Source organism: Trichomycterus rosablanca, chromosome 1 (genome assembly GCF_030014385.1).
Source record: "Trichomycterus rosablanca isolate fTriRos1 chromosome 1, fTriRos1.hap1, whole genome shotgun sequence".
NCBI lineage: Eukaryota > Metazoa > Chordata > Actinopteri > Siluriformes > Trichomycteridae > Trichomycterus > Trichomycterus rosablanca.
In genome coordinates this window covers 28012622-28039459 of record NC_085988.1, presented here as the reverse complement: position 1 = coordinate 28039459, position 26838 = coordinate 28012622, and the positions used below count along the sequence as shown (strand labels likewise).

General features: G+C 43.3%; 1 protein-coding gene across 1 annotated transcript in view; it reads left to right on the top strand.

Annotated features, from left to right (window-relative positions):
* The window catches only part of mrpl23 (mitochondrial ribosomal protein L23), a 72946-nt gene that overhangs the window by 28958 nt on the left and 17150 nt on the right, over positions 1-26838 (top strand). The window contains exon 4 of the mRNA XM_063001404.1: positions 330-403. Within this exon, the coding sequence (XP_062857474.1) occupies positions 330-403 (74 nt within the window). The remainder of the gene's footprint in view (positions 1-329; positions 404-26838) is intronic.

The following is a 26838-nucleotide window of genomic DNA, read 5'->3' as shown; positions in this document are numbered from 1 at the left end:
CCCTTTTTCCTCTCTGAAGGAGTTTATTGTGTAGCTACCTGAACTGTTTTAAAGAATTTAGAATAATTGCTTTTAAGCGTGCGCTCATGCAAATGCAATGAACCTCACCACAAAAATCAGATGGCTTACATTATACTTAAGGGTAAAAGTAAATAGACTCTGTTAGCGTTGTTTATGATCTGAGTAAGGTCAATTTCTTTAATGGTTGTAGGTTAGCAGTGCGTGCGGGAAGCTGGACGTCAATACCTGTTACCTTCATGGTTTGTTGACGATAAAGAAAGTCGTTCAGACCAGGCAAACTCACGACTGAGTCTTTTTTTCCATCACAGGTACGAACAAGAAAAGGAATCACTTAAATCAGCGCGTGAAGACGCCAGATTACAAAGTGGCATACGTTCAACTGGTGAGTATGACCTCATAGGTAGTAGCAGTTGGATCTGCCAAACTAATTTTATTGCTCCATGCTATTTGTAGATGTGGTGTGTATGTGTGTGTTGTGTGTGTGTGCTGTGATTGACCCATGTGCTGTAGTATAAAGGCTTATTGTACTCACCACTAGGGTTGGGCGATATTGCCGATTTTCATACCGTCATACCGTCTTCAGGAAATACCGCGGTATACGATATTACCGCGGCGGGTGATGGGGGGGGGGGGGGGGGGGGGGGGGGGTTGTGTCGCGGACAAACTTTACAGTGTACACACTTGAGTGTAATTACAATATTTCAATGTTTTATTATAAAAAGATTTAACAATCTGAACGTCAAACATTGCTTATCTTATCTGATCTATAATAAATACGCGTAAGTATAAATGCATGTGTATCAATTACACTTTAACACAAACATTAACACATAACATTTTGGCATTGTAATCTCTCTCTGCCCACACAAAACTGAATAATAGCAGGCTACACACTTCAATATATTTCAAAAGTTAACTGCTTAGTTTATAGTTACAGATATTTCTTAAAAGTGTATGAACGTGTACGATTAGTTATGCCTGTAATCCAGAATTAAGTTCTATACCGTAACAAAAAATATGAATGTAAATGTTCATGTTGCGATGACGGTGATGTAAAGTAATGTTAAAATAATTCAAAGTCCAAACATTTGAGTGGTTAACGAGAACGCTACTTTACATGTCACACAAGCTCGGTGCAAAACTCGAGCACAGAAACGGTACAAATCCGATCTCTTCCCTACACACTCGCTCCCTACGCTTAACTTTCTTAAAGGGCCAGACAATATATTTTATAATTCATATTACACGACAGGTGAGACGTTCTTTTTTCTTAATATAGCGCTTTTATTTAGGAAAAAATAGTTCTTACATAGGCAGGAAAATCTATGGCAGACAAGAGTCAGAACAGCGGATTGGGCGTAACGTTATTATTACTGTTTGCTCCTTTTTCTCAACACTTGTGCTCGATTTACACTGAAGATATATTTAGTAAATAAGTACATGTCCGCGCATGCACGCGCTTGTGTTCATTTCCGGTTGAACTGATAAAAAATGTTGATTTTGAAAAATTAAAAGACGAGCCGTTTTTCAGTTTCTGCTTGTTAGCTCACAGCTAACGCTAGCCAGTGTGGCTCTTCACTCGTCTCTCTGTGTTATCACCAGTAAGCACCCCACAGCCAATCAGCGAGCTCCAACCACCTACCCCTCCCACCCCTCCCTCACTGTGGATGCACGCATGTCCTAAAGTCTCAGTTTTCAAGGTAAACCTGAAGCAGAAATTCGGCGCTTCACATTTAAAAAATACCGTCACCATTTTTGAATACCGCGGTATACGGTAATATCGTCATACCGCCCAACCCTACTCACCACTGCCAGACGTTTACTTACATAAGATGAGTGACTCAAGGTAAAAAGTGAATCATTTCTCATAGCATTTATACACTCACAGCTATTTATTTATTATGATTTTTGTTCGGTTTCAATAATGACAGGACAGGTAATTACTCGTTACACAAGATTCATCAGTTCAAGTTTTTAATGTCAAACACAGTTATTAACAATTTTGTGGGAGGAAACCGGAGCTCCCGGAGGAAACCCCCGAAGACACGGGGAGAACACGCAAACTCCACACAGAAAGGACCCGGACCGTTCCACCTGGCAATCGAACCCAGGACCTTCTTGCTGTACCTTCACAGCTAAATCTTCCTACAGAAGATAATATTCAATATGTTTACTGTTCAACAGTGAACAACAACAACACACACAAACCTGTAAAACACTTGCACTTGTCTATCAAAAACTGAACTTCTGCTGCATAGCGGGTTAGAACAAGCAGTTTTGTTGACACACATTAGCACAGTGTTTAGTAGGGATGAAATATTTTATTTATTTATTTATTCCCTCACCCTGCTTTACTCCAATCAAAGCTTTTTTTATTTTATTTCTTGTTTCAAACACATTATTTCATGATGTGTATAGTCTTAGATAAACAGCTAAACACCTGGCAACCCTATTTTGTACTTTAAAGTTCTAAATTGCATTAAGCATTTTCATTTTTCATGTTTTCATTTAATTTTCAGTTGTAGGGCAGTTTTAAGGGCAGTTGTAGCCTAGTGAGTAAGGTACTAGACTAGTAATTAAAGGGTGGCTGGTTCAAGCCTCACCACTGCCAGGTTGCCACTGTTGGGCCCTTGAGCAAGGCCCCTAACCTTCAATTGCTAAGATAGTATACTGTCACAGTACTGTATAAAAGTGTCTGCTAAATGCCAAAAATGTAAACATGTAAATATTTATATTTTACCACTGCTTTACCCTGATCAGGGTCTCAGTGGGTCTGGTTTCTTTGGAATTTCTGGATGCAGTGCTGTAGCACACCCTAGACAAGATGCCAATCTGTTGCGGGGCCTCCACCATCCAACCCCAGCTTAGGCATAGCCAATCATGTCTGTGTGTAGATGCCCAATCGGCCGATAGCACCGGTGGTGATTTCAAACCTGGATTACAGCGGTAATTGGCTAGCAGGATTTACCACTGTGCCCCATGAGTGCCCTCATGTTTTAATGTTCTTAATAATTATTTATGTTAAAGGAATGATTCTTTCATTTTTGAACATTGATAAGTTCATAAATATGTTAATACAGTGCCACAAAAAGACCCTCCCCACACACACTGTTGTTTTTTTTTCCCCCTTTATCTCCCCCCTTTAAGCGCATCCAATTTTTCAATTTGCATCGTGCTTCCTCTCTGTCTATGCTGAACCCTGCCCCGACCGAGGAGATCGAAGCTAGCCCATATCCCCTCCGAAACATGGGCAGCAGCCGGATGCATTTTTGCCACCCACACATTGATGAGTCTTGTGCCACCTGGCGTTGCATGCGGAGAGACACACCCTAAGGGCACTCTTCCTCATCTCTGTGCAGGCGCCTCTAATCAGCCGGCAGAGGTCGTAATTGCATTTTGACAGAGAGAGACCCACATCCGGTTCTTTGTCCTGCCCCCCAACTGAGCAACCGGCCAATCGCTGCTCATACAGCCACTCAGCCTCGAACCGGTAAGGCAGAGCTGGATTCGATACGATGTACTCAGAATCCATCTCTGGTTGCAGCGTGTCTTTTTACCGCTGCGCCACCTGAGCGGCTCACACTCTGATTTTGTCATACTTGCATAAATTGACGAAGACCATTAAGAAACACATTTCATTATATTTGGTTACAACTAACGTTTGTATCTCTTAAACTTGGCCCCCCCGTCTCCATGCAGGCGCCACCAACCAGCCAGCAGAGGGCGCAACCGCCCCAGTCCTGACAGAGCATCCCCTCCGGTCTCAAATCCTGCCCCCCCCCCACCTGAACAACAGGCCAATCGTTGTTCATATAGCCGCCCAGCCTCGACCGGTGAAGGCAGAGCTGGACTCGAAACGACGCACTTTCGAGATCCAGCCCTGGTTGCAGCGCGTGTCTTTTACCGCTGCGCCACCTGAGCGGCCCTAAACTTGCATTCTTAGAAGTGTTCTTTTTAAATGATACTTGAATTGATTATGGCTGGTTGTGATCACCGTTGTAAAGCACTGATACGCCCATTAGATGAAATGTTTATATGATGTACAGTGGGGCCAAAAAGTGTTTAGTCAGCCACTGATTGTGCAAGTTCTCCTACTTAGAAAGATGAGAGAGGTCTGTAATTTTCATCATAGGTACACTTCAACTATGAGAGACAAAATGAGAAAAAAAATCCAGGAAATCACATTGTAGGATTTTTAAAGAATTTATTTGTTAATTATGGTGGAAAATAAGTATTTGGTCAATAACAAACAAGCAAGATTTCTGGCTCTCACAGACCTGTAACTTCTTCTTTAAGAAGCTCTTCTGTCCTCCACTCATTACCTGTATTAATGGCACCTGTTTGACCTCGTTATCTGTATAAAAGACACCTGTCCACACCCTCAAACAGTCAACCATGGCCAAGACCAAAGAGCTGTCGAAGGACACCAGGAAGAAAATTGTAGACCTGCACCAGGCTGGGAAGAGTGAATCTACAATAGGCAAGCAGGTTGGTGTGAATAAATCAACTGTGGGAGCAATTGTAAGAAAATGGAAGACATACAAGACCATTGATAATCTCCCTCGATCCCGTGGGGTCAAAATGATCATGAGAACGGTGAGCAAAAATCCCAGAACTACATGGAGGGATCTGATGAATGACCTGCAGAGAGCTGGGACCAAAGTACAAAGGCTACCATCAGTAACACACTACGCCGAGAGGGACTCAAATCCTGCAGTGCCAGGCGTGTCCCCCTGCTTAAGCCAGTACATGTCCAGGCCTGTCTGAAGTTTTCCAGAGAGCATATGGATGATCCAGAAGAGGATTGGGAGAATATCATGTGGTCAAATGAAACCAAAATGGAACTTTTTGGTAAAAACTCAACTCGTCGTGTTTGGAGGAAGAAGAGAAACCCAAGAACACCATACCTACTGTGAAGCATGGGGGTGGAAACATCATGCTTTGGGGCTGTTTTTCTGCAAAGGGGACAGGACGACTGATCCGTGTTAAGGGAAGAATGAACGGGGCCATGTATCATGAGATTTTAAGCCAAAACCTCCTTCCATCAGTGAGAGCATTGAAGATGGAACGTGGCTGGGTCTTCCAGCATGACAATGATCCCAAACACACCGCTCGGGCAACGAAGGAGTGGCTCCGTAAAAAGCATTTCAAGGTCCTGGAGTGGTCTAGCCAGTCTCCAGACCTCAACCCCATAGAAAATTTGTGGAGTCCGTGTTGCCCAGCGACAGCCCCAAAACATCACTGCTCTAGAGGAGATCTGCATGGAGGAATGGGCCAAAATACCAGCTACAGTGTGTGCAAACCTGGTGAAGACTTCCAGGAAACGTTTGACCTCTGTCATTGCCAACAAAGGTTATGTTACAAAGTATTGAGTTGAACTTTTGTTATTGACCAAATACTTATTTTCCACCATAATTTACAAATAAATTCTTTAAAAATCCTACAATGTGATTTCCTGGATTTTTTCCCCCTCATTTTGTCTCTCATAGTTGAAGTGTACCTATGATGAAAATTACAGACCTCTCTCATCTTTAGGAGAACCTGCACAATCAGTGGCTGACTAAATACTTTTTGACCCCACTGTATTGTAGACAGCAGTAACGACATGGTGGAGAGAAACTGATTCTCACTGTTTTACAAAACCCTAAACTTTTAAATTCCACTAAAATCCCCAGCAGTGCTATCGGCCAGTCCGGCGTCCACATACAGACATGATTGGCAATATTTGTTGGGAAAGGGAGTTGCCCAAGACCCCACAATGGGGAAACCAGATTCACTGCGACTCTGTTAAAGCTGTGGTAATCGTGAAAAGGAATATACGTTTCAAAAGAACCAAAAAATGACAGTATTTCCTTCACTCTTTTTCTTCATTTAGCAAAGCTGTTGTATAAAACCAAGCCCTCACTGGAAGCTGGCCATTATTTTATGATGCAGTGGGCGTTGTAATCTTGTAGGTCAACTTAAATCCCAGTCTACAGCTGGCTTTAGGGAGAGGAAATGTATTGTAAACTGAACTCCATCGAAGTCTGAACAGTATTCATGACTAACTAATTGATTAAAGTCAGGACCCTGAGCTCTTATCCCTGTTGTAAGAGCTTTTGTTTCTTTGAAAAACCCTGAGGTGCAGGTAGCATTTAATGCCAAAGCCTCACCTTATTGTGGTCTCCTCCTAGCATCCCACCGCTGTTTGTTTGCTTTTGTCTTTTTAGTACACTTGGCTCTGCACTTCTGAGAAACAAGCCAGATTTTCTTCTGGGCTGAAGGGTGTAAGAGGTCGTCTTTAGTTAAATGCCAGACCCAAGTGCAGCGTTTTGTTTCTCAGGCACCAGAACAGCAAGGTTGGTCTCGGTCCAGTGGCTGCACCAGCTGCTGAGTTTACACCTGTGCTCAGGGGGGATCCTGGGCCATGATTGGGGCCTGATGTTCCTGCTTTGAAGGGCTGGAAAATATCTTCATCTTAAACTCTCTGATCTGATCAGTACAGCTTAATTGTTTTGATGATTCAAAGTAGTCAGAAGTGTTACATGGTTTATATTTCCTTTTAAACCTGAATCTGAAGATGAATAAATAATTAAAGTTGTTGAAACAGATCCTTTTCTAATGGGTAAACACATTAATATTTTAAAGGGGGACTTCCTTCTGAACGGCTGAGTCACTTCCCTTGTAACTTTGTGCAGTCGATTAAACCTTTATTTTTTTTTTTAACTAAACTTTACGTTGCCCACATTGGTACCCTGTTTTATATTTACTTCTACATTTTTCTATCCACCAAGCTTGTCTTAACAACTAAATTTATTATAACATGCTCCATCAACTGGCCACAAAGAAACAAATAAAAAACAACATGGCGGCCAAGGCTCATTGATGCACGTGGGGAGCGAAGGCTGGCCCGTGTGGTCCGATCCAGCAGACGAGCTACTGTAGCTCAAATTGTTGAAGAAGTTAATGCTGGTTCTGATAGAAAGGTGTCAGAATACACAGTGCATCACAGTTTGTTGTGTATGGGGCTGCATAGCCGCAGACTAGTCAGGGTGCCCAGGATGACCCCTGTCCACAGTCGAAAGCGCCAACAATGGGCACGTGAGCATCGGAACTGGACCACAGAGCAATGAAAGAAGGTGGCCTGGTCTGATGAATCACGTTTTTCGTTTACATCACATGGATGGCCGGGTGCGTGTGCGTCGTTTACCTGGGGAACACATGTCACCACTATGGGAAAAAGGCAAGCCAGCTGAGGCAGTGTGATGCTTTGGGCAATGTTCTGCTGGGAAACCTTGGGTCCTGCCATCCATGTGGATGTTACTTTGACATGTACCACCTACCTAAGCATTGTTGCAGACCATTCATGGAAACAGTATTTTCTGATGGCTGTGGCCTCTTTCAGCAGGATAATGCGCCTTGCCATAAAGCAAACATGGTTCAGGAATGGTTTGAGGAGCACAGCAACGAGTTTCAGGTGTTGACTTGGCCTCCAAATTCCCCAGATCTCAATCCAATCGAGCATCTGTGGGATGTGCTGGACAAACAAGTCCGATCCATTGAGACCCCACCTCACAACTTACAGGAGTTAAAGGATCTGCTGCTAACATCTTGGTGCCAGATACCACAGCACACCTTCAGGGGTCTAGTGGAGTCCATGCCTCAATGGGTCAGGTTTTTTTTTTTTTTTGCAGCAAAAGGGGGACCAACACAATATTAGGAAGGTGGTCATAATGTTATGTCTGATCGGTGTATTTGTGTATATTATTATTTTTGTTATTATTATTCTACATTATTTCCTAATTCTTACTGATTTTTCTGATCTTATTGATTTACATGCATAGCTGTAATAATTTTCACCCAGTTTAAACTGTACTGCGTTGGCAACTGTTATGCCAATAAAGCTTCTTGAATTTGGAAAAAAAAAAAGATATAAGAGAGAGTGAGACCCCCTTTCCTTTTAGCGGTGGGTAAAAAAACAAGATTGTTCCTAATTGACAACACATGTGGGGGAGTGTTCTGTGGTCTGATCCCCACAGTGTTCCCCCATTCAGCCCTCCCTAGACACACTCCATAAGCTAATATCCCAGCTTTAGTATGAAGGGAAACTTCCCTTCCTTTTCCATTCACCCCTTTTACAAACTCTAGGATATGAGACAGGCCTCTGCTAGCTGGATTTCTCAATGGCCACTCAGAACACATTTGGTACTGACTCTGAGCTGCTGGAGGCACAGGGAGGGGGGTTCTTCTGGGTGAAACGGCAAAGATGACTGAGGGCATAGTGCTGTCGTTCAAGAACATGGAGTTCCTGAGATGGTGCCGGGGAGGTCTTTTGCAAAATGAAACCCTAAAAGAATATCTTGGCTTTGCAAATCAGTCATGCTTGAATTAGAAGTACTTGTTTTTCCTCAGTGTTTCTGGCTAACTTTTGCCTGGTGGCCTGCAAAAGATGGAGTGTTATATGATGGCTGTCTTTTTACATGGCTGCAATAAAATGTTTTAAATCTTATTGCTTTAGTTGTAGCATTTCAACATGTTCACTTGAACAACAGGGCATGAATTTGCTGATTCCAGTTTTTTTTTTTAGCAAATTCATTTGGCTTCTGTTGGTTTGTAGTAGTTGCTGTAGTGGAAAATGAAATGACATTTGGCCATTTGGAATTTGGAAACGGGCATGGCAGGGAGTGTCGGTGCCTTTCAACTACAGGCTTCCTCATAATTCTCATAAGTCTGTTTGTGTCCAAATATGGAAGATGGCTTTTCTCTACTCAATGAAGCCCAGGGCCTAGTGCACATGGCATCATTTTTAAACCAGTGTGCAGTGCGCAGTTTGTCAATCACAGAAGAGTGCCAACAATTGCTTTTGCCAACAATTGCTGTGCCAGTCTGTAGGATTAATCTAGTGTCCTTTCCCTCCTGCAAATAAGTCCCACCTACATTCACACTGCAGGGATTCAATTTGTCACAGCCTAATTATGCCTGGACAATACAGCCAGCATCAAATAAGCTTTCATTTGTTTGTTTTGGTCAAGGTCGCTGTGGGTTGCAGTAACACACCTCGGACAGGGTGCCAATCCATCACTGGGCCACAGCCAATCCCCGCTCCTCAGCCACAGCCAATCATCTGTTTGTAGACACTTGTTCTCCTAAGAAACAATGAGCATTTGGTGCAAACAAGCTCTTAATGTGACCTACCAGAGACACAAGAGTTCAGCCCCAATACAATAATTTTGTATAATGGGCAGCATGGTGGCTCAGTGGGTTCTATTCCCAGATGGAGCAGGGACCCGGAGGTCCTTTCTGTGTGGAGTTTGCATGTTCTCCCCGTGTCTGCGTGGGTTTCCTCCAGGAGCTCCGGTTTCCTCTCACAGTCCAAAGGCATGCAAGTGAGGTGAACTGGAGATACAAAATTGTTAATGACTGTGTTTGACATTGAACTTGTGTTTCTGTCTTGAATGTAACCAAAGTGTGTAAAACATCACATTAAAATCCTAATAAATAGATAAATTAAATACTACTTTTCATACGAGTTTTTTATAGAATGTCTTAACTTTATCACGTACAAGCTCCCACAGGTAGACATTTGAAAAATGCCATGATGGGGGCTCTCAAATGGCTCAGTGGCAAAGCAAGGCAGTTTACCATCTCATGCTTGAAAGTTTTAATCTCACGTCGGCTGACCAAATGCCTGCAAAGACATGATTGTCTGTGTCTGAGGGTGGGCAGGCCATAGGAAATCCTCACTGCTGTTTTTGTGGCCTCTGCTGTCTGGTCAGTGGCGCCTGCACAGAAATGGAAATAATGGAGATGACTAATGGTGTGACTTTCCATATGTGATATTGATCTTTGTGTAAGCTGCCTCATGCAGGTGATAAGCAGATGGTTAGCAACTGTACTAAGCTTAGGGGGCATGTGTTGGGTATGGGCCTACTCACTCAGGGTCTGGGTCTGCAGCAGTAGAGAAGATACAACTGGGTAATTGAATACGACTGGAACAGGAAAGAACAAAAATGCATAAACAGAATAATAAAGTTCCATGTCACATTATGTTATCTAGGCTGAGTAATATTAGCAAATACTCCAATAAAGTAAATGTAATTGGGCATTTTTAATGAAAGGATTTATTTTTTCAACACATTGGGCGGCACGGTGGCTTAGTGGGTAGCACTGTCGCCTCACAGCAAGAAGGTCCTGGGTTCGATCCTCAGGTGGGGCGTTCCGGGTCCTTTCTGTGCAGTTTGCATGTTCTCCTCGTGTCCGCGTGGGATTCCTCCGGGTGCGTCGGTTTCCTCCCACAGTCCAAAAACATGCCACCAGGCTAATTGGAAACACTGAATTGTCCTATAGACACCTAGCCGCTAGATGCACAGACCGGTGCATTGTGGTGCCGGTCCCAAGCCGGGATAAATAGGGAGGGTTGTGTTAGGAAGGGCATCCGGCGTAAAAACTGTGCCAAATCCCGCCGGCGATCCCTAATGGGAAGAAGCTAGAAATGCCGACCCCGTAATCGAAAAACGTGACAAAGGCTGAGGAAGGAGAAGAAGATTTCTTCAACACATTATAAGGGGCGGCACGATGGCTCGGTGGGTAGCACTGTCGCCTCACCGCAAGAAGGTCCTGGATTCGGTCCCCAGGTGGGGCGGTCCGGGTCCTTTCTGTGTGGAGTTTGCATGTTCTCCCCTGCGTGGGTCTGCGTGGGTTTCCTCCGGGAGCTCCGATTTCCTCCCACTGTCCAAAGACATGCAAGTGAGGTGAACTGGAGATACAAGTTTATCTAATCAAAGTTATCTAACTCATCTAGGCCTTTGTACTGCTCAAAAAAGCCTCAGTCAATATCTAAGCGGCCAGCAAACCTGTTTACATTTCTCTCTCTCAATCATTGTTGATCTGCCAGGGTGTTATTGTGTGTGCTCGTATTTTGGCATCACAATTCAGCCGCTGCTAATTGCTGGTTGTTTGTCGAAGATCTTGTTGCCCAGTCTTCAGAACCGAGCGTGTTTATTGGGGGAGTGTTTCTGTCTGGCTCAGCTGGTAACCAGGCTACCTTTGGGATCAGATCACGATGTTCTACCTAGTTTTGGAGCATAGACAGCTCAATTATCAGGAAACAAACACTGTGAAACTCAATCTGAATCAGGCACGCTGTTATTTTCCTATTCAAATAGTTTCCTCCTTCTTATATTGTCCCGCTTGCCCCAAAGCAAATGAACACCCCTTTTGGCATTGACAAAAAACATGAATGGTTTAAAAGCCTTGATCTTGTTCCGATCAACACTAGGTGGCAACATTTGGCTTTTCTGATTTACGCAACACTGGACCCCCGGACCTCATATGGATATGGATGTTTTTGTGTGGCCGAGGGTACAGTAAGCCTGATCTTTTAGCTGGAAGAGAAACAGGGTAAGAGGAATTCTAGGAAGAAAATAAAGGCCTAATAAACAGCAAAGAAATGTCTCACTGTTTGACTTTACAGCTAGCATGGCTTAACCATTGTTACTGCTATTGCAAAACCAATAGATTCTTTTAAGAATCATATATATATACAGTACAGGCCAAAAGTTTGGACACACCTTCTCATTCAATGCGTTTTCTGTATTTTCATGACTATTTACATTGTAGATTCTCACTGAAGGCATCAAAACTATGAATGAACACATGTGGAGTTATGTACTTAACAAAAAAAGGTGAAATAACTGAAAACATGTTTTATATTCTAGTTTCTTCAAAATAGCCACCCTTTGCTCTGATTAGTGCTTTGCACACTCTTGGCATTCTCTCAATGAGCTTCAAGAGGTAGTCACCTGAAATGGTTTTCAGGTGTGCCTTATCAGGGTTAATTAGTGAAATTTCTTGCTTTATCAATGGGGTTGGGACCATCAGTTGTGTTGTGCAGAAGACAGGTTACTACACAGCCGACAGCCCTATTGGACAACTGTTAAAATTCATATTATGGCAAGAACCAATCAGCTAACTAAAGAAAAACGAGTGGCCATCATTACTTTAAGAAATGAAGGTCAGTCAGTCCGGAAAATTGCAAAAACTTTAAATGTGTCCCCAAGTGGAGTCACAAAAACCATCAAGCGCTACAGCGAAACTGGCACACACGAGGACCGACCCAGGAAAGGAAGACCAAGAGTCACCTCTGCTTCTCAGGACAAGTTCATCCGAGTCACCAGCCTCAGAAATCGCAAGTTAACAGCAGCTCAGATCACAGACCAGTTGAATGCCACACAGAGTTCTAGCAGCAGACCCATCTCTAGAACAACTGTTAAGAGGAGACTGCGCAAATCAGGCCTTCATGGTCAAATAGCTGCTAGGAAACCACTGCTAAGGAGAGGCAACAAGCAGAAGAGATTTGTTTGGGCCAAAAAACACAAGGAATGGACATTAGACCAGTGGAAATCTGTGCTTTGGTCTGATGAGTCCAAATTTGAGATCTTTGGTTCCAACCGCCGTGTCTTTGTGAGACGCAGAAAAGGTGAACGGATGGATTCCACATGCCTGGTTCCCACTGTGAAGCATGGAGGAGGAGCTGTGATGGTGTGGGGGTGTTTTGCTGGTGACACTGTTGGGGATTTATTCAAAATTGAAGGCACACTGAACCAGCATGGCTACCACAGCATCCTGCAGCGACATGCCATCCCATCTGGTTTGCGTTTAGTTGGACCATCATTTATTTTTCAACAGGACAATGACCCCAAACACACCTCCAGGCTGTGTAAGGGCTATTTGACCAAGAAGGAGAGTGATGGAGTGCTGCGGCAGATGACTTGGCCTCCACAGTCACCGGACCTGAACCCAATCGAGATGGTTTGGGGTGAGCTGGACCGCAGAGTGAAGGCAAAGGGGCCAACAAGTGCTAAACACCTCTGGGAACTCCTTCAAGACTGTTGGAAAACCATTTCAGGTGACTACCTCTTGAAGCTCATTGAGAGAATGCCAAGAGTGTGCAAAGTAGTAATCAGAGCAAAGGGTGGCTATTTTGAAGAAACTAGAATATAAAACATGTTTTCAGTTATTTCACCTTTTTTTGTTAAGTACATAACTCCACATGTGTTCATTCATAGTTTTGATGCCTTCAGTGAGAATCTACAATGTAAATAGTCATGAAAATACAGAAAACGCATTGAATGAGAAGGTGTGTCCAAACTTTTGGCCTGTACTGTATATATATATATATATAATACTCTGGGCTTCTCATGCAAAGCTGTTTGTCTTGTTGTGCTTCTTGTGTAACAGTGTCTGTGTTTACAATGCAAAGATTTTGTCAACATGAATGAGTTACAGCCTAATTATGCCTGGACAATACAGCCAGCATCAAATAAGCTTTCATTTGTTCGTTTTGGTCAAGGTCGCTGTGGGTTGCAGTAACACACTTCGGACAGGATGCCAATCCATCTCTGGGCCACAGCCAATCCCAGCTCCTCAGCCATAGCCAATCATCTGTTTGTAGACACACTCTGTTTACATGAGTGAGGCTATTTTGTTGGGAGGCTCGCTTTGTTCTCGCCTCTTTCTTTGTGTTTTATGCTTAATTTTAGTTATGCAGCAGCACTGCTCCAGTAACCACCAGCAGTCCCCACTATACGATCACAGCAAAAAAAATATCTTCTCCAACACACAAGGTAAATGAAATATCTGCCCAGTAGTAAAGTACAGCAACTTAAATTTTTCGCATAGCATTTTAGCGACGAATAATATCATATGATTTGCGTCCTGTTGAAGACTACAGCTGTTGTATTAACTATGCTATGGTATAGCAGTAGGTGAAAACCGTATGAGGAATCAAAGCCGGTATACCGAATGTACCATCATATCGCCCAGCACTAATATATATTTATTAGGGCTGTCGAAGTTAACGCGATAATAACGCATTAACGCGACCTCAATTTAACGCGATTAAAAAAATTAGTGCCATTAACGCAAATTCTAGTTCATGTTGACACTTGACTGGTAGAACAAACGTTTTAATGTCGGACTTGCCACCGTTTTTCATTTGCGGTTTGTTAACATAATGTAACCGATCGTGGTAGTGATGCACTTGCATAATAAAGAAATAAATACACGCTATATTCACAAGTTGTCGGGAGCAGAACACTTTATTACACTTAATTAACTTCTTCTTCTGTACCGAATACCGGAAAGCTGAGTCGAGCACGTTAGTTCATGAACTATGGAAGCCCCAAAGGGTCAAAACACACTCACTTCGTGTAGAAACGTCCATCAAACCATCGTCACGATACAACCACAGACAAGTCTGATACAATAACTACGCCTTATCCCACCTAAAGCACCGCTGATCTACAATGTTTGCTGATGGAGAAATTCTAACCTACAATCTGACATTTACTGCCTAGTATGTGAGTGAATAAACTCCCTTACAGTTTTCTCTTGTCCCAGCAGTTTTTAACATAAGTACATTTAGCATAAAATGTGTTCACCATTTTAATTGTAACATTTCACTTAAAAATCCTTGTTTTCTATAACATTTACACAGATTTTTTTTAATGCGATTAATCGCGATTAACTATATGAAATTCTGAGATTAATCGCGATTAAAAATTTTAATCGTTTGACAGCCCTAATATTTATATATATACACTGACCAAGCATAACATTATGACCACTGACAGGTGAAGTGAATAACACTGATTATCTCATCATCACTGCACCTGTTAGTGGGTGGGATATATTAGGCAGCAAGTGAACATTTCATCCTCAAAGTTGATGTGTTAGAAGCAGGAAAAATGGGCAAGCGTAAGGATTTGAGCGAGTTTAACAAGGGCCAAATTGTGATGGCTAGACGACTTGGTCAGAGCATCTCCAAAACTGAAGCTCTTGTGGGGTGTTCCTGGTCTGCAGTGGTCAGTATGTATCAAAAGTGGTCCAAGGAAGGAACAGTGGTAAACCGGCGACAGGGTCATGGGCGGCCAAGGCTCATTGATGCACGTGAGAGGCGAAGGCTGGCCCGTGTGGTCCAATCCAACAGACGAGCTACTGAAGAAGTTAATGCTGGTTCTGATAGAAAGGTGTCAGACTCCATGCCTCGACGGGTCAGGGCTGTTTTGGCAGCAAAATGGGGACCAACACAATATTAGGAAGGTGGTCATAATGTTATGCCTGATTGGTGTATGTGTGTGTGTGTATACATATACAGCAAAATGTGTTTGTGTGGAGACACGGCCTGGTGTGTTAAACCACAGATCCTTGCACCGCCCGAGCACCCATTATCCATAGATTTAATGCCAAGTCCCAACCAAATTGCAAACTGCTCACCACTTCTTGCTAACTTCTTGCTTCTTATCACCTATTCCCAGCATTCACTGAGGAATGTGTGAGCATGCAGACTTAGCATGCAGACTTAGCATTCAGCTCTATATTAAAGTGATAAAGTTTTATAGCTGTTGATTTTGTTGTGTGTGAAAGTGCATAGGATTTTGCCATTTGTCCTTAATATTAAAGAGTTTTTCAAGAAGTGAAGGACGGCAGGAGTGAGTACAGCATAAATAATAGAAGGAAAAAAGCAGGGGGCTCAGGAATCCTGTTTGAAGTCTGCTTACACATCCAGCTTTCCAGCAGGGAGCCACAGCAATACAGCTCCTGTAAGAGTTCGCATGCACAAGGAAGGGCAGAATCAACCCCCACCCTATCATTTAAATGCCTTGTGCTACCCAGTTATATCATTTCCTGCAGGTCACCCTCATTTAGATATCATTGTAACTGCTTTCAGTCATAAAGTCGTTGATTACGCTTGACCTTTTAGTGCTTCATTACTACTTTGATCAGTCTCTCAACATGAAGCCACCACCCGGCTTTATTTTAGCTTCCTTTTCAAAATAAATTCCTGACACACTGGCACTGCTCTTCCTGTTATGGTGCCAAATGCCCCCCCCCCCCCCTTCTTTTTGTAGGTTGATATTTTTTCACCCGGCTCGATTTTCCTTTGAGCAAAGCGAATGATGAAAATAGAGAACATTATGTTGGTTTGTGGAATTTCCACACCGTCAGATTTATCTTTGGATGCTGTTGACAGGCTCGAATATCCTGGTGACCCAAAAATTAACCCAAGATTCAGTCAGACAAGCCTAGACAAGTCGGCAGGTCCCGCTGTTGTCGGGCAGGACATTGTGGGATGATTGACTCGTTGGCTTTGAAAAAATGTCACAAGTGATTTTTGATACAGCGTTCAAAGTCACCGTGACCACCCTTCTCTCAGACTGGCTCCTTGGCTTGGCTGTATTTATTTAACAAGCTGGACTCATTGCCAGATGATTTTGTAGAACAACGCAAAGAGAAATAACAGTCTCAACAGCACTAGAAACATGCTTCTGTTTTGCAGTAAAGGTTGAAATGTCTGGCCTCAGTTAGGAAACATAGTAAGTTTTGTTTCTTTTTTCCAGCACTATTCTTCCTTGGCATTGAGGTTTTATAAGAGTGGTTACGGGAACAAAAGTCTCCTCTACTGTTCTCTCATGGGGAAGTTGTAACTTGGCATTGGGAATGTCACGCATGAATCATGTTCTAAACTGCTGTGGGCAGTTGGTTTTGACAGCTGGGTCACTCCACTCATGTTTAGGAGAAGTGTGTTTTACACAAGCGCTGGCCCTCGGCTACCGTGGGCAGACAGACAGATTGGCATGGACCAGGCCAGATCCCCCTCGACTTTCCAGAGTTCTGTACAGTAGGGCCATTACTTACATGTTGCTTTTCATTGAAAGAAAAGCAAGTTTGACACACACAGACAAAATCCTGCCCTGTGTGTTAGCCAATACTTGGAAATGTACACTAATCATAGTGATTCAAACCTACTACAGCTCTTTTCTTTGTCCTAGTTTTTGTTTTTGTACCAAAAAAAATGCCCTGCCATACTATAAATAAAGCCAACACTGTTAGGCTTTGTATTCCAGCTACACTTGCAATCAAAATTATTCAACCTGCATTGCAAATAAGGTTTTATAGAATGTCTTTATTTGTCATTTATACATATACAGGTGTACAGTACAATTAAATTCTTTCTTCACATATCCCAGCATGTTTGGAAGTCGGAGTCAGAGCGCAGGGTCAGCCATTGTACGGCACCCCTAGATCAGAGAGGGTCAAGGACCTTGCTTAATGGCCCAACAGTGGCTGCATGGGAGAGCTGAGATTCAAACTCTCAACCTTTCAGTTGATAGCCCAAAGCTCAACCCACTAGGCTACCACCGTTTAATTTTTAAAATTTTGTTCATTAGCAAAATTTACAAACTTTCAGCAGTTTTTAGTAAACCAATCAAATAACAACAATTTAAATAGCTCAACTTAACTAATATAATAAATTGATTCTCCAAGTTTAACACAAAATGCCACTTTTAATGACTACTGCAGTCTCAGATTTATTTAACCCCTTCATGACAAGTGTCTTTACTGGAGGGCACAGAAATGCAGGTAGCATGTACCAAAGTGCAAATGTTAACATTGTGCAAAAAAGCAAGGGATATTAGTGAACTTGTATATCTGTAATTAATATGATAATACATATAAATATATGTGGTATCATGTCTATATGCATTTAAGCATATGTAAATAAGTATATTATGTTAATAATTATATTAACACCTCTTAATACGCACTGGACCTAGTTATTTCTTTATCAAATATATATATACAGTGGGGCCAAAAAGTATTTAGTCAGCCACTGATTGTGCAAGTTCTCCTACTTAGAAAGATGAGAGAGGTCTGTAATTTTCATCATAGGTACACTTCAACTACGAGAGACAAAATGAGAAAAAAAAATCCAGGAAATCACATTGTAGGATTTTTAAAGAATTTATTTGTAAATTATGGTGGAAAATAAGTATTTGGTCAATAACAAAAGTTCAACTCAATACTTTGTAACATAACCTTTGTTGGCAATGCCAGAGGTCAAACGTTTCCTGTAAGTCTTCACCAGGTTTGCACACACTGTAACACACACACGGTTTGCACACCTTGAAATGCTTTTTACGGAGCCACTCCTTTGTTGCCCGAGCGGTGTGTTTGGGATCATTGTCATGCTGGAAGACCCAGCCACGTTCCATCTTCAATGCTCTCACTGATGGAAGGAGGTTTTGGCTTAAAATCTCACGATACATGGCCCCGTTCATTCTTCCCTTAACACGGATCAGTCGTCCTGTCCCCTTTGCAGAAAAACAGCCCCAAAGCATGATGTTTCCACCCCCATGCTTCACAGTAGGTATGGTGTTCTTCAGCATTCTTCTTCCTCCAAACACGACAAGTTGAGTTTTTACCAAAAAGTTCCATTTTGGTTTCATCTGACCACATGATATTCTCCCAATCCTCTTCTGGATCATCCATATGCTCTCTGGAAAACTTCAGACGGGCCTGGACATGTACTGGCTTAAGCAGGGGGACACGCCTGGCACTGCAGGATTTGAGTCCCTCTCGGCGTAGTGTGTTACTGATGGTAGCCTTTGTTACTTTGGTCCCAGCTCTCTGCAGGTCATTCATCAGGTCCCTCCATGTAGTTCTGGGATTTTTGCTCACCGTTCTCATGATCATTTTGACCCCACGGGATGAGATCTTGCGTGGGACCCCAGATTGAGGGAGATTATCAATGGTCTTGTATGTCTTCCATTTTCTTACAATTGCTCCCACAGTTGATTTATTCACACCAACCTGCTTGCCTATTGTAGATTCACTCTTCCCAGCCTGGTGCAGGTCTACAATTTTCTTCCTGGTGTCCTTCGACAGCTCTTTGGTCTTGGCCATGGTTGAGTTTGGAGTCTGACTGTTTGAGGCTGTGGACAGGTGTCTTTTATACAGATAACGATGTCAAACAGATGCCATTAATACAGGTAACGAGTGGAGGACAGAAGAGCTTCTTAAATAAGTTTTTACAGGTCTGTGAGAGCCAGAAATCTTGCTTGTTTGTGGGTGACCAAATACTTATTTTTCACCATAATTTACAAATAAATTCTTAAAAAAATCCTACAATGTGATTTCCTGGTTTTTTTTTTTCTAATTTTGTCTCTCATAGTTGAAGTGTACCTATGATGAAAATTACAGACCTCTCTCATCTTTCTAAGTAGGAGAACCTGCACAATAAGTGGCTGACTAAATACTTTTTGACCCCACTGTATGTATATACAGTATATGTATATATATATATACAGTGTATCACAAAAGTGAGTACACCCCTCACATTTCTGCAAATATTTCATTATATCTTTTCATGGGACAACACTATAGACATGAAACTTGGATATAACTTAGAGTAGTCAGTGTACAGCTTGTATAGCAGTGTAGATTTACTGTCTTCTGAAAATAACTCAACACACAGCCATTATTGTCTAAATAGCTGGCAACATAAGTGAGTACACCCCACAGTGAACATGTCCAAATTGTGCCCAAATGTGTCGTTGTCCCTCCCTGGTGTCATGTGTCAAGGTCCCAGGTGTAAATGGGGAGCAGGGCTGTTAAATTTGGTGTTTTGGGTACAATTCTCTCATACTGGCCACTGGATATTCAACATGGCACCTCATGGCAAAGAACCCTCTGAGGATGTGAGAAATAGAATTGTTGCTCTCCACAAAGATGGCCTGGGCTATAAGAAGATTGCTAACACCCTGAAACTGAGCTACAGCATGGTGGCCAAGGTCATACAGCGGTTTTCCAGGACAGGTTCCACTCGGAACAGGCTTCGCCAGGGTCGACCAAAGAAGTTGAGTCCACGTGTTCGGCGTCATATCCAGAGGTTGGCTTTAAAAAATAGACACATGAGTGCTGCCAGCATTGCTGCAGAGGTTGAAGACGTGGGAGGTCAGCCTGTCAGTGCTCAGACCATACGCCGCACACTGCATCAACTCGGTCTGCATGGTCGTCATCCCAGAAGGAAGCTGACGCACAAGAAAGCCCGCAAACAGTTTGCTGAAGACAAGCAGTCCAAGAACATGGATTACTGGAATGCCCTGTGGTCTGACGAGACCAAGATAAACTTGTTTGGCTCAGATGGTGTCCAGCATGTGTGGCGGCGCCCTGGTGAGAAGTACCAAGACAACTGTATCTTGCCTACAGTCAAGCATGGTGGTGGTAGCATCATGGTCTTGGGCTGCATGAGTGTTGCTGGCACTGGGGAGCTGCAGTTAATTGAGGGAAACATGAATTCCAACATGTACTGTGACATTCTGAAACAGAGCATGATCCCCTCCCTTCGAAAACTGCACAACCTCCAAGATGACAACTGCCTTGCTGAGGAAGCTGAAGGTGAAGGTGATGGACTAAACCCAATTGAGCACCTGTGGCGCATCCTCAAGTGGAAGGTGGAGGAGTTCAAGGTGTCTAACATCCACCAGCTCCGTGATGTCATCATGGAGGAGTGAAAGAGGATTCCAGTAGCAACCTGTGCAGCTCTGGTGAATTCCATGCCCAGGAGGGTTAAGGCAGTGCTGGATAATAATGGTGGTCACACAAAATATTGACACTTTGGGCACAATTTGGACATGTTCACTGTGGGGTGTACTCACTTATGTTGCCAGCTATTTAGACATTAATGGCTGTGTGTTGAGTTATTTTCAGAAGACAGTAAATCTACACTGCTATACAAGTTGTACACTGACTACTCTAAGTTATATCCAAGTTTTAGTTCTATAGTGTTGTCCCATGAAAAGATATAATAAAATATTTGCAGAAATGTGAGGGGTGTACTCACTTTTGTGATACACTATATACAGTGTATCACAAAAGTGAGTACACCCCTCACAATTCTGCAAATATTTCATTATATCTTTTCATGGGACAACACTATAGACATGAAACTTGGATATAACTTAGAGTAGTCAGTGTACAGCTTGTATAGCAGTGTAGATTTACCGTCTTCTGAAAATAACTCAACACACAGCCATTGATGTCTAAATAGCTGGCAACATAAGTGAGTACACCCCACAGTGAACATGTCCAAATTGTGCCCAAATGTGTCGTTGTCCCTCCCTGGTGTCATGTGTCAAGGTCCCAGGTGTAAATGGGGAGCAGGGCTGTTAAATTTGGTGTTTTGGGTACAATTCTCTCATACTGGCCACTGGATATTCAACATGGCACCTCATGGCAAAGAACTCTCTGAGGATGTGAGAAATAGAATTGTTGCTCTCCACAAAGATGGCCTGGGCTATAAGAAGATTGCTAACACCCTGAAACTGAGCTACAGCATGGTGGCCAAGGTCATACAACGGTTTTCCAGGACAGGTTCCACTCGGAACAGGCTTCGCCAGGGTCGACCAAAGAAGTTGAGTCCACGTGTTCGGCGTCATATCCAGAGGTTGGCTTTAAAAAATAGACACATGAGTGCTGCCAGCATTGCTGCAGAGGTTGAAGATGTGGGAGGTCAGCCTGTCAGTGCTCAGACCATACACCGCACACTGCATCAACTCGGTCTGCATGGTCGTCATCCCAGAAGAAAGCTGACGCACAAGAAAGCCCGCAAACAGTTTGCTGAAGACAAGCAGTCCAAGAACATGGATTACTGGAATGCCCTGTGGTCTGACGAGACCAAGATAAACTTGTTTGGCTCAGATGGTGTCCAGCATGTGTGGCGGCGCCCTGGTGAGAAGTACCAAGACAACTGTATGTTGCCTACAGTCAAGCATGGTGGTGGTAGCATCATGGTCTTGGGCTGCATGAGTGTTGCTGGCACTGGGGAGCTGCAGTTCATTGAGGGAAACATGAATTCCAACATGTACTGTGACATTCTGAAACAGAGCATGATCCCCTCCCTTCAAAAACTGGGCCTCATGGCAGTTTTCCAACAGGATAACGACCCCAAACACAACCTCCAAGATGACAACTGCCTTGCTGAGGAAGCTGAAGGTAAAGGTGATGGACTAAACCCAATTGAGCACCTGTGGCGCATCCTCAAGTGGAAGGTGGAGGAGTTCAAGGTGTCTAACATCCACCAGCTCCGTGATGTCATCATGGAGGAGTGGAAGAGGATTCCAGTAGCAACCTGTGCAGCTCTGGTGAATTCCATGCCCAGGAGGGTTAAGGCAGTGCTGGATAATAATGGTGGTCACACAAAATATTGACACTTTGGGCACAATTTGGACATGTTCACTGTGGGGTGTACTCACTTATGTTGCCAGCCATTTAGACATTAATGGCTGTGTGTTGAGTTATTTTCAGAAGACAGTAAATCTACACTGCTATACAAGTTGTACACTGACTACTCTAACTTATATCCAAGTTTTATTTCTATAGTGTTGTCCCATGAAAAGATATAATGAAATATTTGCAGAAATGTGAGGGGTGTACTCACTTTTGTGATACACTGTATATATATATATATATATATATATATATATATATATATATATATATATACAGTGTATCACAAAAGTGAGTACACCCCTCACATTTCTGCAGATATTTAAGTATATCTTTTCATGGGACAACACTGACAAAATGACACTTTGACACAATGAAAAGTAGTCTGTGTGCAGCTTATATAACAGTGTAAATTTATTCTTCCCTCAAAATAACTCAATATACAGCCATTAATGTCTAAACCACCGGCAACAAAAGTGAGTACACCCCTAAGAGACTACACCCCTAAATGTCCAAATTGAGCACTGCTTGTCATTTTCCCTCCAAAATGTCATGTGACTCGTTAGTGTTACTAGGTCTCAGGTGTGCATAGGGAGCAGGTGTGTTCAATTTAGTAGTACAGCTCTCACACTCTCTCATACTGGTCACTGAAAGTTCCAACATGGCACCTCATGGCAAAAAACTCTCTGAGGATCTTAAAAGACGAATTGTTGCGCTACATGAAGATGGCCAAGGCTACAAGAAGATTGCCAACACCCTGAAACTGAGCTGCAGCACAGTGGCCAAGATCATCCAGCGTTTTAAAAGAGCAGGGTCCACTCAGAACAGACCTCGCGTTGGTCGTCCAAAGAAGCTGAGTGCACGTGCTCAGCGTCACATCCAACTGCTGTCTTTGAAAGATAGGCGCAGGAGTGCTGTCAGCATTGCTGCAGAGATTGAAAAGGTGGGGGGTCAGCCTGTCAGTGCTCGGACCATACGCCGCACACTACATCAAATTGGTCTGCATGGCTGTCACCCCAGAAGGAAGCCTCTTCTGAAGTCTCTACACAAGAAAGCCCGCAAACAGTTTGCTGAAGACATGTCAACAAAGGACATGGATTACTGGAACCATGTCCTATGGTCTGATGAGACCAAGATTAATTTGTTTGGTTCAGATGGTCTCAAGCATGTGCGGCGGCAATCAGGTGAGGAGTACAAAGATAAGTGTGTCATGCCTACAGTCAAGCATGGTGGTGGGAATGCCATGGTCTGGGGCTGCATGAGTGCAGCAGGTGTTGGGGAGTTACATTTCATTGAGGGACACATGAACTCCAATATGTACTGTGAAATACTGAAGCAGAGCATGATCCCCTCCCTCCGGAAACTGGGTCGCAGGGCAGTGTTCCAGCATGATAATGACCCCAAACACACCTCTAAGACGACCACTGCTTTATTGAAGAGGCTGAGGGTAAAGGTGATGGACTGGCCAAGCATGTCTCCAGACCTAAACCCAATAGAACATCTTTGGGGCATCCTCAAGCGGAAGGTGGAGGAGCGCAAAGTCTCGAATATCCGCCAGCTCCGTGATGTCGTCATGGAGGAGTGGAAAAGCATTCCAGTGGCAACCTGTGAAGCTCTGGTAAACTCCATGCCCAGGAGAGTTAAGGCAGTTCTGGGAAATAATGGTGGCCACACAAAATATTGACACTTCAGGAACTTTCACTAAGGGGTGTACTCACTTTTGTTGCCGGTGGTTTAGACATTAATGGCTGTATATTGAGTTATTTTGAGGGAAGAATAAATTTACACTGTTATATAAGCTGCACACAGACTACTTTTCATTGTGTCAAAGTGTCATTTTGTCAGTGTTGTCCCATGAAAAGATATACTTAAATATCTGCAGAAATGTGAGGGGTGTACCTCCCAGTTTCCGGAGGGAGGGGATCATGCTCTGCTCAGTATTTCACAGTACATATTGGAGTTCATGTGTCCCTCAATGAAATGTAACTCCCCAACACCTGCTGCACTCATGCAGCCCCAGACCATGGCATTCCCACCACCATGCTTGACTGTAGGCATGACACACTTATCTTTGTACTCCTCACCTGATTGCCGCCACACATGCTTGAGACCATCTGAACCAAACAAATTAATCTTGGTCTCATCAGACCATAGGACATGGTTCCAGTAATCCATGTCCTTTGTTGACATGTCTTCAGCAAACTGTTTGCAGGCTTTCTTGTGTAGAGACTTTAGAAGAGGCTTCCTTCTGGGGTGACAGCCATGCAGACCAATTTGATGTAGTGTGCGGCGTATGGTCTGAGCACTGACAGGCTGACCCCCCACCTTTTCAATCTCTGCAGCAATGCTGACAGCACTCCTGCGCCTATCTTTCAAAGACAGCAGTTGGATGTGACGCTGAGCACGTGCACTCAGCTTCTTTGGACGACCAACGCAAGGTCTGTTCTGAGTGGACCCTGCTCTTTTAAAACGCTGGATGATCTTGGCCACTGTGCTGCAGCTCAGTTTCAGGGTGTTGGCAATCTTCTTGTAGCCTTGGCCATCTTCATGTAGCGCAACAATTCGTCTTTTAAGATCCTCAGAGAGTTCTTTGCCATGAGGTGCCATGTTGGAACTTTCAGTGACCAGTATGAGAGAGTGTGAGAGCTGTACTACTAAATTGAACACACCTGCTCCCTATGCACACCTGAGACCTAGTAACACTAACAAATCACATGACATTTTGGAGGGAAAATGACAAGCAGTGCTCAATTTGGACATTTAGGGGTTTAGTCTCTTATGGGTGTACTCACTTTTGTTGCCGGTGGTTTAGACATTAATGGCTGTATATTGAGTTATTTTGAGGGAAAAATAAATTTACACTGTTATATAAGCTGCACACAGACTACTTTTCATTGTGTCAAAGTGTCATTTTGTCAGTGTTGTCCCATGAAAAGATATACTTAAATATCTGCAGAAATGTGAGGGGTGTACTCACTTTTGTGATACACTGTATATACTGTGTATATATACAGGGGTTGGACAAAATAACTGAAACACCTGGTTTTAGACCACAATAATTTATTAGTATGGTGTAGGGCCTCCTTTTGCGGCCAATACAGCGTCAATTCGTCTTGGAAATGACATATACAAGTCCTGCACAGTGGTCAGAGGGATTTTAAGCCATTCTTCTTGCAGGATAGTGGCCAGGTCACTACGTGATGCTGGTGGAGGAAAACGTTTCCTGACTCGCTTCTCCAAAACACCCCAAAGTGGCTCAATAATATTTAGATCTGGTGACCGTGCAGGCCATGGGAGATGTTCAACTTCACTTTCATGTTCATCAAAACAATCTTTCACCAGTCTTGCTGTGTGTATTGGTGCATTGTCATCCTGATACACGGCACCGCCATTGGATGCACATGGTCCTCCAGAATGGTTCGGTAGTCCTTGGCAGTGATGCGCCCATCTAGCACAAGTATTGGGCCAAGGGAATGCCATGATATGGCAGCCCAAACCATCACTGATCCACCCCCATGCTTCACTCTGGGCATGCAACAGTCTGGGTGGTACGCTTCTTTGGGGCTTCTCCACACCGTAACTCTCCCGGATGTGGGGAAAACAGTAAAGGTGGACTCATCAGAGAACAATACATGTTTTACATTGTCCACAGCCCAAGATTTGCGCTCCTTGCACCATTGAAACCGACGTTTGGCATTGGCACGAGTGACCAAAGGTTTGACTATAGCAGCCCGGCCGTGTATATTGACCCTGTGGAGCTCCCGACGGACAGTTCTGGTGGAAACAGGAGAGTTGAGGTGCACATTTAATTCTGCCGTGATTTGGGCAGCCGTGGTTTTATGTTTTTTGGATACAATCCGGGTTAGCACCCGAACATCCCTTTCAGACAGCTTCCTCTTGCGTCCACAGTTAATCCTGTTGGATGTGGTTTGTCCTCCTTGGTGGTATGCTGACATTACCCTGGATACCGTGGCTCTTGATACATCACAAAGACTTGCTGTCTTGGTCACAGATGCGCCAGCAAGACGTGCACCAACAATTTGTCTTCTTTTGAACTCTGGTATGTCACCCATAATGTTGTGTGCATTGCAATATTTTGAGCAAAACTGTGCTCTTACCCTGCTAATTGAACCTTCACACTCTGCTCTAACTGGTGCAATGTGCAATTAATGAAGATTGGCCACCAGACTGGTCCAATTTAGCCATGAAACCTCCTACACTAAAATGACAGGTGTTTCAGTTATTTTGTCCAACCCCTGTATATATATATATATATATATATATATATATATATATATACAGTGTATCACAAAAGTGAGTACACCCCTCACATTTCTGCAGATATTTAAGTATATCTTTTCATGGGACAACACTGACAAAATGACACTTTGACACAATGAAAAGTAGTCTGTGTGTAGCTTATATAACAGTGTAAATTTATTCTTCCCTCAAAATAACTCAATATACAGCCATTAATGTCTAAACCACCGGCAACAAAAGTGAGTACACCCCTTAGTGAAAGTTCCTGAAGTGTCAATATTTTGTGTGGCCATCATTATTTCCCAGAACTGCCTTAACTCTCCTGGGCATGGAGTTTACCAGAGCTTCACAGGTTGCCACTGGAATGCTTTTCCACTCCTCCATGACGACATCACGGAGCTGGCGGATATTCGAGACTTTGCGCTCCTCCACCTTCCGCTTGAGGATGCCCCAAAGATGTTCTATTGGGTTTAGGTTTGGAGACATGCTTGGCCAGTCCATCACCTT